The sequence below is a fragment of the Paralichthys olivaceus genome, chromosome 3, assembly GCF_024713975.1.
Source record: "Paralichthys olivaceus isolate ysfri-2021 chromosome 3, ASM2471397v2, whole genome shotgun sequence".
NCBI classification, from domain to species: domain Eukaryota; kingdom Metazoa; phylum Chordata; class Actinopteri; order Pleuronectiformes; family Paralichthyidae; genus Paralichthys; species Paralichthys olivaceus.
Window position 1 is genome coordinate 21284788 of NC_091095.1, and position 15740 is coordinate 21300527.

General features: G+C 38.3%; 1 protein-coding gene across 4 annotated transcripts in view; it reads left to right on the top strand.

The window, feature by feature from the left end:
- gabrb3 (gamma-aminobutyric acid type A receptor subunit beta3) overlaps nucleotides 1-15609 on the top strand; it is a 48067-nt gene extending 32458 nt beyond the window's left edge. For 2 of the 4 annotated variants that reach the window (XM_069522481.1, XM_069522482.1), the window contains 7 exons: nucleotides 453-673; nucleotides 2983-3065; nucleotides 3672-3809; nucleotides 5690-5842; nucleotides 10698-10942; nucleotides 11926-12009; nucleotides 13518-15609. In XM_069522481.1, the coding sequence (XP_069378582.1) occupies nucleotides 453-673; nucleotides 2983-3065; nucleotides 3672-3809; nucleotides 5690-5842; nucleotides 10698-10942; nucleotides 11926-12009; nucleotides 13518-13865 (1272 nt within the window). In that variant the 3' untranslated portion in view covers nucleotides 13866-15609. The remainder of the gene's footprint in view (nucleotides 1-452; nucleotides 674-2982; nucleotides 3066-3671; nucleotides 3810-5689; nucleotides 5843-10697; nucleotides 10943-11925; nucleotides 12010-13517) is intronic. The other 2 variants (XM_020081150.2, XM_020081151.2) reach the window with 1 other exon arrangement.
- Nucleotides 15610-15740: the final 131 nt, after the last annotated feature.

The window sequence follows — 15740 nt, forward strand, 5'->3', positions numbered from 1 at the left end:
CCCATTAATGGCCTGGAAAAGCTTTTGTGTTTGATGGATACGCTTGTAAATTATTAAAATAATATCATAGCACGTATGGCTGATAATATATCACGGTATCTGTCTGTCTGCCTGCCTGTCTGTCTGTCTGTCTGTTGGTATGTCTATCTGTCTGTCTATCTGTCTGTCATCTATCCATCTATCCATACATCCCTGTACACAGAACAGCAGAGAGGGATTTTGTCATTGACACAGGTCTTGAAATATGTCTGCTGTCGACAGACTGAAGAAAATCAGAGTTGTCTGACAATTCTATAAATATTATCTTTGTTATAAAAATCCATCCTAAGCTGTGGGCTGAAAAAAACATTCAGTTCAGACAGTGTGGGCTACACTTGCCTCAAGACATAACTATCACTGACTCATGTTTAACTGCAAGTAAACTACCTAACATACAGTTTTGCTTCCAACAGGACTACACACTGACCATGTACTTCCAGCAGTACTGGAGAGATAAGAGACTGGCCTATGCAGGGATCCCTCTCAACTTGACCCTGGACAATCGAGTAGCAGACCAGCTCTGGGTCCCTGACACCTATTTTCTTAACGACAAGAAGTCCTTTGTGCATGGTGTCACCGTAAAGAACCGTATGATTCGGCTGCACCCAGATGGCACTGTTCTCTATGGCCTCAGGTGAGCACTGCTGTTGTTCTTACAAGTTCTCAAACAGTGGCCCAAAGGGAAATATCAGAGCGAGACCCCCTGTTCTCCACTTAATACAAACTATGGTTATCATTTGCTGTGATCAATTCCCTATAATGTATAACCTCACTGCTTTCTTTTACAGGTTTGCCTATTATGTGAAAAAATATCAGGAAATGTTGAATTTTATTAGAGGAAGCTTAATTTTGATAAGGTGTTTTTCAATATACAGCTGGGGGTGCTAATTTTCCAATTAGGTACCGTTAAACAATTTCAGACAAAGAGGGTAAAATGAGATGAGTCAAACCTCAAACTGTAAAAAACAATAGTAAATAATCATGATATGTATGCATTTTATCCATGGGCACCTTTTAAGACACTCGAGGACACCTTACAGATATAGAAACAACCAAGAAGCAGCAAAATATCAGGACGTCAATAAAACAATAACAAAAAAGTATAAAATCAACAGTAGTAAAAACAAGACTTCATACGGGACATGGTGGATGTCTTTTTTTGTTTTGGCCTCTAGTTTCACTGTACCTGGCTTCATGCCTGAATTGTTCCTGCAGCAGGGTCTTGTTTGTCTGTGCAAGATGCTCTTAAAAAAATATCACTAGATGTCCTGAAGATGTTTTAATAATAATAATAATAATAATAGCTTGAATTTATATAGCATCTTTAAAGAGACCCAAGGACGCTTTACATATGTCCGTTTGGACAAAAAGAGAAAAAGATTGCAAAACTGGACAGGTGGTGTTTTCTGGTGCTGTCCAGAGATGTAGCGTTGCAGAATTCTGGGTGGGGGCCACGACACAGAAGGCTCTGTCTCCAAAGGTTCACAGTTTGGTGATGGGGATGGACAGCAATCCTGAGTTTGAGGACCGTAGGGGTGGAGGGGTGGAGGAGGTCAGTTAAATACAGTGGGGCTAGGTCATGGAGGGATTTATAGGTGAGAAGGAGGACTTTGTAGTTGATCTGGGCCTTGATCAGGAGCCAGTGGAGGTGAATGAGGGTCGTGGTGATGCACTGCCAGGGCTTAGTGCAGGTGAGAACCCTGGCAGCAGAGTTCTGCACATACTGACGTCTGTTCAGGACCTTGTCTGGTACACTGGACAGGAGTCCATTACAGTAATCCAGGCACGAGGTGATGAAGGCATGAATGAGGGTTTCTGCCACAGAATGAAGGCCGTCAATGTCGAGGAGGAGATCTCCAACCTTTCAGAGCAGATTTAGTTACACTTTCAGTAATTACACTACCATTGTATGTAGTTACACTTATGGTTATAGACAGTCTTAGATGTTTGAAGAGCTGCTGCAACCTTCCAGTCTCCTCATCATCTGACGTTTTTATCTGCCTCTAATTGAGACTGATGAAGCTTTAATATGAGAGTTTACAGTAAATGTCCGACATCGTGTCAATTTATTCCCATTCCACTCAGACATTGTGATGGAGCAGTTAGTTGAAGTCAGATTTCAGCATTCATTGCTGATAAAGAAACATTTATACTTGCACTTCAAGTGTGTCACATCCTAATAGAACTCATAAACTTTTATTAACACTCACAGATTCTCCATTAGCCAGAGAGGAAATCTGAATGAGTCTGTCTTGTTTTTCCTCTGTCTCAACTCACTCCAGTCAGAGGGAATTGGGAGCATTTAAGGTTACATATGCAACTTGGAGAATATTTCATATAATTTTCATAGTACAAAATTGTACTTATTGTCATTGGCTTTAAATTTGTTAAGATAAAAATTAATTCTTTGAACTGATCCACCCTTGTTGTCCTTGCTTTATATATCTAAGATAATCAGTTTCCTAAATTCTACTGAGTATATATAACTACTCTGTTAAGTAAGACTCACTTGTTTTACTTTAACTACTCAAGCTTAGAAAGAACAAGTATATTTCACTATTTTTAAGTTGGAGCAACACATGATATAAAGTAAACTTTCCTTAAGAATAATATTTATATTTATTTACCTTTTCAAGATTTCCTATCAACACCATTTAAACTGCAAGTCATACAACTTAATACTACAGTATAGCACAGCAGGTCTCAGCTCATTTCATCATTAGCAGTCATTAGTAGGGTGTTTTACTTTTTAATAATAATAATAAATGTCATTGTTATGCCAGGAAATCTTACTGTGGACATTTGTTCAGTTTGACATGAGTTTAGATTATAATTGTATCTTCAACTGTTTCAATCCTGTGCCTTTGCTAAATGAGCCTCACTATTTAAAGCAAGATCAACCCGAGTTATGTATGTACCTCTTTTGGTTTTGTTCTGGTTCAGAATCACGACAACAGCAGCCTGCATGATGGATCTGAGGAGATACCCGTTGGACGAACAGAACTGCACCCTGGAAATTGAGAGTTGTAAGTTTTAGCTCCACGTCTTGTGCTTGGTAAAGAAATACAGCGGACAGCTCTACTTTTTCATCACTTAAAAATATGAACCGCACTGTAATTCTCGTAAAAAGTTCTCACACTCCTCATCTCGTGGAGACAGAAACTGCACCGACTGCTGAATTGCTTTCGATTTATTAAGACGTCGTATCTCAGTGAGATTGCTTGCTTCACCCTGTCCAGTCAAAGCTACTTCGTCTATACAGATTTTAAGCAGACAGTGGAGCAGCACGGTAGAGTGTGGTTATAATTTGTCCAACTTCATACATCTTGATGATATGTCTCTCTGTGCTGCCATTAACTATACATGGATGCAAGGATTCCATGCATTTGGTATGTGTGTCTGCCCGCAGTGACACACAGCCCCATGAAGATTTACATCTCAAGCACTCAGCACTTACAGCCACATGAGCCCTTGTGATTCTAAGGTTTTGTTGTAAATCAACTGCAGCTACAGTAGACAGGTCACTTAATCAAATAAGAGCACATGATTAATACTACAAAATGAGACGACTACAGAGCTATTTCAATAATAAGAATCACATCTCACCTTGTTATCTATGTCTCTCTTTGCAGATGGTTACACAACAGATGATATAGAGTTCTACTGGAAAGGAGGAGACACTGCAGTGACGGGGGTGACGCGCATCGAGCTGCCTCAGTTTTCTATAGTCGACTACAAACTGGTGTCGAGGAATGTGGTTTTTTCCACAGGTAAGTGAACAGTCATCCTGGAAGAGGGCAGAAATAAAAAATAATGCTAATCAGTTCACGCATAATTGGATATATTTTTCATCAAATCCATGAGATAGCATCCTGCAGAGCACTTTTGCCTCTTTTGCTTAAATGTAAACTAAAATCCTACTGCATCAATGTTCGTGTTCAATTCCATGACCTTAGAGCGGCAGGAACTCTTACATCTCTATTGTATTACTACATAACATGAAATATACATGGCTAAATAAGAAACATCAAGCATAAAATATCTTAGTCATAATTTATTAAGAGTTCAGTGCTCCAAAACTCTGTAGTTCTGCTTCAGGTGTGTGTTTATGTCATTTGAAGAGATTTCTGTTATGTGAAAAACAGGTTCAACTTCTGCAATAAACTATAGTGGCTGAGATGGCTCAGTGAAGTGAAAATGCAACGGAAAACACAAATGCAAAAGCCACAACACAACGGAAGTGTGTGACAATGGATGTTGACCATGAATTGAGCAAAGTGACTTGCTGTAGACAAGTCAGTGTTGTGGCTTTTGTGGTAGAAAAATTGTGTTTTCTTGTGTTATTCCCATCACTCCTAGGAAGAAACTGAGAGAGAAAAGTCTCTAAAGTTTTACCTGAGGAGCCCAAATGTCAGCAGATCTCCTGTGTTTTGTTGTTCTGCAAGAGTGTACGCTTTCCTAATTAAAGGATTTTTCATCATATCAAGGCTTCTAACACTAGAACACAAGAATAGGGAATAATTATTGAGAGGCATGTCTGAGGAGGGATAGGAGGCAATTATCCCTTTGTTTCTTCAAGCTCCTGATAAAGGAAAGGTGGCTGTACTTACAGCGGTGTAATGTATTCATGAAGCAGAAAGCACAAATTATCCTCCTGTAATACAAAACCTCAGAGGCACCAAAACGGTGATTATTCCCACTGCTGAATTAGTGACAAGGAGAATGGATATTTTTACTGAACATTCTGTGGGGGGGGGGGGGTGATACTGAGAGAGCTGATAACAAGAATGTAATATTTTACATTTTCTATTTACACTGACATGATTGGGAACGCATTTACACAGATGAGAATACTGATACCTCTCATACTGTATTCTGAAGCTGCAGCTGGTTTGCATTAAGAGAGAAATTCCCTGTCTGTGTATCAGCACCTACAAGGTCGCTAATCAGCATTTAACATCTCATCATTAAATCATAATATATTTATGATAAAGAACATAGACTGTATATAAAGATGGACGACATGATGACCCTCCAAATGTAAAGCCAAAGCATCTTGATCGCCTCCTGGTGGCATGTTGCAGTATCGGTCGTAGACCCTGCCTCCTCCATGTTGGCAAAGAGGACATGGGCCAAACTAAAAAGTCAGAATCAAGAAATCATTACAAGTAGTTCTTATCACACTGATGTTTGTTAAAGTGTTAATTATTCCACTAATGTCATGATTGAAAGATGAGACTGACTTGTGATTGCTCGACGGGACCTCGATACCATCCCCGATCGCTACTGTGCAGCCTTGCTCCAAGTGGACCATGCAAGAGAGTGGAAACACGTGGTTCATCTTTATATACAATTTATGATACAGACATTATAATAATAATATCGAACGATTCCTTTATGCAATGTCCTAGTATTGTTTACTGTGCAAACTGTGTGTGTTTATATTTTCCTCTGTACTGTATATTGTGGTCCTTGCGCACATATAATCCCAAGGCTAAATTGTATCAGATGATTTGCAGTTTGAATCACAAACTTTCTATGCGGATGAATCAGTTTATAAAACCATTTTCACAGGAATCAAAACAAAATTCATTACATCCCTGTGTTTTTCTTGAATCAAAGGTTTAAGCTTGGCCTTGTTCTCCTGCAGGTGCCTACCCTCGACTGTCTCTGAGCTTCAAGCTGAAGCGAAACATCGGATACTTCATCCTACAGACGTACATGCCCTCCATCCTCATCACCATCCTGTCTTGGGTGTCTTTCTGGATAAATTATGATGCCTCGGCTGCCAGAGTTGCATTAGGTATGATGTGTCCAGTAGATTGACCTCAGGTCTGTGGTTTCACCTTCAGATAGACTGTTGTGTTTTATGGTCTGGGCGGATGGGTTTGTGAACAGTGACAAGCTCTGTCCCACAGCTACAAACCGGACAGACGACAGATACTATAATATCAACCCAGTCAAAATGATTTTCTTAAAAACCTTAAAACTAACCGAACAATTATTCCTTTCAAAATTGACATCTTTATCTTAAGAAATTAGATTAATATAGCCTGACACTGTAGTGTCCGTGTCAGTTAAAACTTTATTTTGCAGTCTTACTGCTATAGACGTACAGGCTGAAAAGTATAGAAACAGTTTTGCACCAAGAAAGTATCGATGTGCTGGAACAGAGACTTCTTTAATGATCCATCTTAAAGTGTATGTTTGATATGGGGCTTTAGTTATTTATTGCTGAGGAATCCTGAATGGATAAAAAAAAGGGGGTTTAATAACTCTGGTCTTCGGGGCCTGTGAAAAAAGAAAAGGCTTGACTGAAGAGAACTATTGACTATCTGTTGTACATCTGGTACTATTCAGTTAAAATGTCTTTAAAGAAGTGTCAAGGCAGCAGGGAGCAGGCCTTTAGGTGCTGAACATTTTCTGTCTATGCTGCATAGGTGGTGGAAATGTGCCAAATGAACTATACAGAGGTCTGGTGTGGAGGCAGAGGCACATTCTGCCTGAGATGGAGTTACACACTGTTTGTCTTATCTTGAGAATTGTATCTGTGAAAAATGACTGAATAGAAGTGTTGCAATACATTTGACAACATGTGTTAACAACTATACCTTACTATGTCTATACACGTCTGTCTTCACATTGTTGAAACATAGAGCCTTGACTGAAATAGATTTTTGGGGTTGATGCTGATATTAAAATGAGGTACTAAAAATACATTTCTGATACCATTACACTTATAATATGTATATCATATATTATATTGATGCTTTACAGTTTAATCATACAATATATGTACTTTATTATGAATGGATGTGAATAAAAAGAAAAACACAAATACAACCAAATATATAGACCTTAAATTTAGAAATGTAAGTATAAAATGTACAGAAAACTGCACATCTTCTCTACAGTTTATTCTGTAAAATAAAAGTTTTCATGTCAGCAATGATAAATGCAGGGGCCAATAATTCATGGGCCAACCAAAATAGTGGTTGGGTTCTATTAATACTAAGCTTTTTCCCTGAAGAATACTCATCTCCACATTTCTCTTCAGTTTGTGATTTGATAATCTCTTCTCACAAACCACTGATTTGATGGTACTTTGCTGCAGCTGTGAACCATCACTCTCACACTGGTTGTAAAGAACAAATAAAAAATAGGAGATAGACGCAAAAGAACAAGATGACATTTAAGTGGGAGGTAATGAGATGCTCTGAATGGATGGCTACACAGCAGAAAATGTGACTGTGTTGTTTCACGGACCATGCTTATGATTGATGGCCTCTTCTGGCCCTCTGAGACATTGCAGTGTGGAAAGAGCATCTGCGGTGAGCTCATGTCAAGCTCATGAAGTTTAACATACTGTGACCTGACAAGATGATAGGTTGTTGTTGGCCAACGCAGATCATAACCAGGGGATGTGACCTTTTCCAATATAGTTTAATTTATCTTATTTCTAAACTGACTGAAGTGACATTTCCCATCTTTGTTTGGAGTCACATAGGTACTGAGAAATGTTTAACATACATTTTAGGCCTCAGAGATTTATCCGTTTGAGAAGTGTTTTTGTTTTCCTAAATGGATTTGTCGAAAAATATTAAAATAACTCAAATTTTGTGTTATGGCTTTGGAACTAAAACTCAGATGATGTTTCAGATGTTTCAAGTAGGAAAAATTCAAACAATACCTATCCCTGGGTCATGGGCATGGCAGGAAAAGATTGTGACATGACACAAGTGGTGAATTAATCCAACGTTAGTCATATGTTGAGATAAACAAGATACAAAAATAATACAAAATGAAAAATGATACATAATAAAAGTGCCATCACGTGTGTTTCTTCGAGTCTGTTTGAGTCAGATGCTCAATGGTGTAATAGGAGAGTGACTACCCACACTTTCCTCAGGCCTGTGGGACTGAAACAGATCTGAGGTTCAGTTCACTGGAAAACACCCGACTTCCTCTATACTGCATTGATCTCTGCTGAAATATTTGCCTTAATGGAAATCCTCATTCATCATCTGTGCACTCAAGCGAGAAAGGGCTGCTTCCTGCAGCATTCCTTTAACTTCTGCTGTGATAAGAAGGATGTGGTCGATTATACAGAAGCACCTCTTCAGGGTCAGACCTGTTCAGGGGACACTCTCCTCTGGTTGAACTGCTGTAACACCTCCTCCTTTAGAAAACCACTGTCTGAGACAATGCAAGATCAATGCCATTTAGAAACCATTTACACTTAGTGTATTATCCAAATCAAATTCAATTCTCTTTATATGATGATTCACTCCAGGTTTCCTTCCTCTCCACCATAATGGTGCCCTGATGTCTTCAGAACTAGGCTACATGTGTAGGCATATCTATCAGGCTTCATGTTAGATAAGTGGAAAATTATGTTTAATGTGGGACATTAAGAGTTCATACTGTATATTTACATAAAATCTCACAGTCTATAGATTTATATCAGGTAATTGACCATTTGCTAAATGCTCTATCATCTCTAGCAGGCAAACATTTAGTTTTCTGACTAAATAGACACCTGCTATTGGTTGATTTCTTGTAGCTGGCTAATGAAGCTAACATTAGCATGAAAACACTGTCTTTAAGTGGCATTGTAATGTTTACCAGCTTTGGCAAAAATGTTTGCATCCTCATGATCCATGGAGAAGAGAGGTTCCCAAACTTTTCAGCCCCTGCCCCTTAAAATAACCATGCCAGAGACACGTGACCCCCACTATCCCAAAGGATATTGATTTGACCAAGTTCAGAAAATAAGAAGGCAGATTATTTGTATGGTTTTATTTTAAATGTAACTAGTTGTTTGTTTTTTTTACTTTGGAACAATTATGTCTAAAATATGATATTGAGAATTGTTTTAAATTGTATTCGATTTCTGGAATCATCTCATAACCTTGCTTCTGCGTCTTGTGACCCCACAGGAGGTCCCTGCCCCTACCTTAGGGATATAGAGGGTGTGGAAATAAACAGCGCTTTGCTCACTTGTATTACAGTGTGGCACTAGTGAGGCCTAGTGTATGATGAGCAAGAAATAAGACTAGTTATTTATTCAATTATTTTTTACATAACTCTCTTTGGCTGTCAAGCTTTTCTTCATAGTTTCAGATCATTGGTTTCAGAACAGAAAAGGCTTTTAAGATGTGTACTTACCTAACTAATATTGGTAATATTGAGCTTGACATACATAAAGCAACGTGATTTACTTTGTAATTTGGGACACTTTTCACAGATTATCAAATGTTCATCTTTTTTGGCACAAAGAACACTAAAAGCTGTGTCATGTCTCCTCTGAGTATGATATCTCCATTCTTTCTTCTGGTGTAGTGACAAAACATCTTAAGGATTACAGGAAGGTATAATTTGTTGAACTAATGTCTAAAACAGATATTGGAAAAAGTCCAGTAGTCAAAATTGTCCCAGATTTCCCAAATTCACCCGTTATGATTATCAGTTCTTTATCCGTCCATGTACTAGTACTATGCACTGATGTAAAGTCCACAGTACTGCAGTGAATATATTTGAGGGTTTGTTGAGAAACCATCTCTTCTGAGCTTTAAGAAGGTTTAGATTCTTGTTCTTGCCTTTGTTATGCAGAAATCGAAGCCATGTACCTACAGAGCTCTTGACACCCACACAGTACAGTGCAACAATTTTGGTCTAATTATGTAAGCCTGACAGAAATAGACACACTGTCCAGGCTGGTGACATCCAGGAGACTAAAAACAAAACACATTCATCGGTGATCATGGACAATATCAAGAGAGTTACGACTGCTGTTCATGCAGCTCATGTATTTGCTGAGTCTGTTCTGTCTTTGTATGCTACATGAGCTGTAAACCATGTAGTGGAGCAGTTTCTGCTTATTCAATCAGGGAATTGTATCTGCAGCAGATGAAAGTGACTCATGTTTCTCATGTTTGGACCTTGACATGCAGATACAATGTTCTCTCTTAATGAGTTATTATAATTCTAAAGAGTAAACCTTCATTTTAGGGATTGTGCCTTGGCAATTTTTTTCCAGCCTCTAATTTATTTAAGAATGCAGTTACAGAGACTCCTAAAGAGACAGTTTTGTTTTATCAGTTGCCTGTAAATCCACCCACATACACTCACTGAGGCCTTGAGACTGACTGCTTAGTAAATCATTTGATTTCACATCACAGCAGCTGGGGTCCACCCTGCTCTGACTGGCACATCACTGATATCATCAGACAGAGGTTGATTCAAACACGGTGGTCCAACTAGAATAAAATCTATTATGTTGTGTTAACTTTCATAAATGATCATGATGACAGTATTAAATTAAAAAGGGACAGTGTTAGTATCTTAGAACTGGAATAAATACTATTTTAATTATAGTTACTATGAGTAATATGGATTTGCACAGCAATTTAAAAATACAGGTGAAAGAAATACAAATGTGTAGTTTATGACATTTACATAAATTCACCCACAGAAGGTTACATCTGCATTATGACTAAGACATAATATGCACATTTTTGTGCACATAAAATGGCTCATTTAGAAAAGTTCCCTGGAGCTCAGGCTTTTATATGACAGAACAAAAGCATATGTACCTACATATTTAAGATTACTTGTGTTTGTTGTGTGTCTCTTAATTAATTTTTTCTTTCTTTCAGGGATCACCACTGTCCTGACCATGACAACCATCAACACCCATTTAAGAGAGACTCTGCCCAAGATCCCATATGTCAAAGCCATCGACATGTACCTGATGGGCTGCTTCGTGTTCGTCTTCCTGGCTCTGCTGGAATATGCCTTCGTCAACTACATCTTCTTTGGGAGAGGTCCTCAGATGCAGAAGAAGCTGGCAGAGAAGGCGCAGAAGGCCAATAATGACCGCAACAAATTAGACAGGCCCAAGGTGAGGAGACCAGTCACACTTTATTTTTAAAAGAGTTGCACAAGCAATGTCAACCTGTTCTTAAGTAATTATAATTAAGTAAATATAATGAAACCAGTGTTTATTCTAGACGTGGGTGTTATGGCTCAAATCAGTATGATGACAATGAGGATGATAAATAGCAATATTTGTGTGATATTCAATATATCGTGCAAATGAAATTAAGTGAAGCTTAATTTTCTATGAATGAGTATTGCCAGAGGTGTAAGGAATTTACTGATAACCAAATAATTGAGTGCAGATTATCCTTTTATACTATAACTCAGCCTCCCAAACAACAAGAGTACAAAGTAAGTATTGCTTAGTAATACCTAGTCTCATTATACTATTCAATTTGTATATTGCTCATTGATTGCCACTTTTGTAAATATTCCATAGCTACAAATATGCATCAATCTGATATTATCTAATTTATGTGTACATGGTGTCATTCAAAAATGTGTTCAAATTACAATAACATTGGACACAGCAGTGATATATAACTTGAAATGTACCCATTAATAACAATATTCAAAATGAAATTCCCTCTTTGCGTTTCAAATTACATGACGATCTGGTGCCTAAACTTGGATTGGAGTATGTTGGGATTTATGTGTTGTGGTTTTTGTGAAAATGAGTAAAACAGTAAACATACATTTCCTTTCAAATTACGCTAAAATGAGGCTTCTGAAATCTGTCAGTGTTCTTTAATACTACTAATATGCTGCATCAAATCAAGACGAGTCTCTTAAGGTATTGCAGCAATCATTCATTGTCAAACAGAGAAATAAAGTTTGCATTGGAGTCTTTTCCTATATCTTTCACATTAGGTAGATACAATTGAAATTTGATTAAATAATTTTAAATTCACTGTCACATCAGAACCTGAATGGTCCTCACAGCGTCCTCTCTGAGACCAGAACAAAGCTCAGACAAAGGCGTGTGTTTGTGTTTTTCCTGGATAGTCTTCCATTCTGGAAGGAGGCAATTGCAAGTCTTCATCTGTTAAACTGTCCAATCAGGTACAAGGGCGTCGTTCCTCACAACGGGTGAGTGTCTGTCACTTCCTGTTGTGTCATACGTGCGAAACCTCAAGTCAAACTTCGCTGCTGCAGGGCAAAGTTTGACCTCCTCGTGTGACAGAGGACCGTGCTTTATCCCCAGCAGCCATGTCTGTCATCATCACCATCACATATTCCTGTACGTTGCCTTTTCCTCTGTGGTGTTTTACCTTGTTATTGTCTTCAAGTTTCAGTTGCTTTCTAATTATTCAAACCAACATGTTATTCTTAGATACATGTACATGCCTGCATTGTTGTGTAATACTGCAGGAGTCATCAACCGCTGTACTTTTTAATTGTGGCCAGGGCTGCTCAGTACTGAAAATCATCATCACTGCAATATTTATTTGAAAAGTTATGTAATATATCCTATACAGTAAATGCTTAATATCAAAAATCACTTCATAATGAAGAATTATATTCAACAACTCAACTGATTATGGAGCATTTTGTGTAATTACATCTACACTCAACTCAATGAACTCAAATAAAACAAACAGAACATGAACTACAAACACACACCTAGAAAGACGATGATGTCAATTTTTGAACGATTCCATTTATGTTTCACATTGTTTTGACAAAGAATTGGAGCGTGGCTACGAGAGAGTTCGTTCAGTGGAAGTGAAGTGAATGAGGTGTCTTATTTGAAAATATCAAAATAAGTGAGAAGGACGGTCAGACTTCTGTTGAGTTGTCTAAATGATCTTTAGATAAATGTCATGTATCAATTTTCCCCTTAGCATGTCATTGACTAAATATGTAACCAGTACGAATGTGGAGTGCAGGTTTCTCTGTGAGAAATAAGACCATTTCAGGGTAATTGACCTGATTCACTTCCATTTAAAGTAAGAGTGTTTTATTTTTAAAATGTTGGTGATTTTACCTGGTTTATAAAGCTGTTCAGGAATCACTTAAAGCATTTGTCTGAATTTATACCTTGATTATTTGTTTTGTTTACAGTCATGTGCAGCTCCTCAATGGATCAGTGGAAAGTTTGAATCTGTCTTGAGCTTTAGGTGGCACAGATACATATAAATGATGTGTGAGTTGTGTGTGTGTGTACTGAGAGTGGGAGGAGGCATGTTGGTTGCATTAGTTTGCACAAAGTTGGACCAGAGTAGGAAAATAAATATTCACCTTGTCACTTCCTCTCATGGCTTGTGACCACATCCTCATATTTCTGTGTATACCTTGTGCCTCTACTTTTGCCACATGGGTCTGGATGATTTATTTGTTTTTGTGTGGGAAGAAATAGCTGTCATGACATTAGTATTAGAGGCGTCCAGTCCTTGAGCTGATTTGTGAGCAGTGATTTAACTTTGGGACAGGAAACCTGCTTTTGAAGGCCGCTCTCTCTGTTTCCAGGTTGTAATCTATCAGCCTGCAACGAGACGCCGGCCCCGGGGCTTGACGTATGCTGCACATGTGTCATCAGTCACTGAAGCCTCAGCTCACAGCCCATTTTTAACACTGCTCCTGTCTGTTGTGCCTAGGTCGACTCACAGGGGAACATTTTGCTGACAACCTTGGAGATCCACAACGAGGTGGGGGGGAATGAGGTCACAACCACCGTGCGCGAGACTCACAACTCTTCCTCCATGATGTTTGACAACACGGGGGTCCAGTACAGGAAGCCGAGTGGGCCACGGGAGCCGGGCCGCCTCAGCCTGGATAGGAACGCACATCAAAAGAAGACCCGTCTGCGGAGACGATCCTCGCAGCTCAAAATCAAAATCCCAGACCTCACTGATGTGAACGCCATCGACAGATGGTCTCGGATAATATTCCCCTTCAGCTTCTCCCTCTTCAACCTAATCTACTGGCTTTACTATGTCAATTAATGCACTGATGTTTTTTAAACCCAGCTCTGTCTCATTCTTGTTTTTAAATGAGAGAAAACATTATGGTGTGACCGTAATGAACTTTTTTTTTACACAGCAAGTGTGACTTTGATCAGAGAACTGTCACTCAGGCAGTGTGCACATACACTGTCACAAGGATTTATCTACAGAATGTGTATTTTACAGACTGCCGTGTGAATGACTCTGTTCTGACTCATATGGAGACCTGGGACATTGTACAGTATCTCATGGGTTGAAGCACAGACTCTTATTTACATTGTTTTAGGTCAGTTATGAAAACTGTCCCCATAATTTCAGTTTAAAATGTGGTCACTTTGTTACAACATATTGCGACTGACAGAGACAAATGGCAATGATTTCATTGTATTATTACATTACATGATTCCCTTGTTATAATAGTATACACACACAAGACAAACTGAGTTTATGATCTAGACACGATTTGCACCAAAACCAAACTTGAAGGAATGGTTGTAAATTTTGGTTATGTGCTTTTGTTTGCCAAGAATGAGTTTAGGAAGATAAATATCACTCTCATGATTTTACAATAGATATCAAGTTATTCACAGTAGGGAGCAACAGAAAAATATCTTAACTATTCCTTTAAATTACCTTACAGTTGATACCAACTGTAGCTGTTTTTAAAGTTCCACACAGGAAATGCTTTATGACCTAAAACCACAGAGAGCCTTGTGGAAATCCCTACCAGCATTTTATAAAAGCCATTATTCTGTCATTCACTGCCTCTATTTAAAATAATATACTTTAACAAACTGTTGGAAATGGGCTTAGTCTTGATGCAAGTTTGATGAAAAGATTGACACCACTCATGTTTGTCTGTTGAGGATGAAGCTAGATGTAAGCATAGCTTAGCTTAGCTAAAAGACTGGAAACGCTGGGAAACAGCGAGCCTGACTCATGATTTCACATTTGTTTGATTCAAACACAAAACAGATAGTGTTTTGATAGCTGGTTACATGCTGTAGCAATTTCTTGGCGAGACAAAAACCTGTCATTTTAATTTGTTTGTATGTTTAGATTAAACTTGATATTGTTAAGATATTAAGTGTTAATTTGTGAGTTCTGGGGCTTCTGGTAAGTTGGTTCTACCATCGGATTCCTTTTGTTTCTATCCTTTATGCTAAGCTACGCTGGCATGTGAATGGTATCAATTTTTTCATCTAGCACTCAGCGAGAAAGTGAATCCAAGTATTTCCCAAAATATCAAATTATTTCTTCCACATTTGCAATTAACCATTTGATATTACTTATTATAAATGAAAATGTATATACCAACCAACAAATGGACAATGAATCACATGACAGCAGAAAAAGGTGCCCAGGCTCATTACAATATCAGTTTACAATATTTCATTTATTTATTTGTACTCATTGTGCTTTTAGGACTGCTGTCTGATTTTTAAACGTATGCAATATATCTCACATGACAACCTCCTTCTTTCTGCTTGTTGTTTTGGGGAATGAGCGCAGACTCACTGTTGCAGATCTCATGTCCGGTTTTCTCTTCCCGCTCAGATTTCTTGATCCTCCCTGGAATTTAATGTACATACTGTAACTGCACATTTTCTTTCAGCTCATTACATGGCTATGTTGTCAACAATGTTTTGCTCAGTGACTTCTGGACTTGCTGTTTTGTTTTGTTGGTCTTTACACAACATTATCATTTCCTATTTGTGTTGTAAATATAAAACACAATATCACAGCTTGTGATTATTTCCATTCTTTCTTAGAGGAGGAAGTAGATCATGTAAAATACTGGTGAAGGAATTGGGAGCTATAAGCAGCACTGTCTCCAAAGCAACAACACTTCTCGCAACGCACCATCTGCACCAC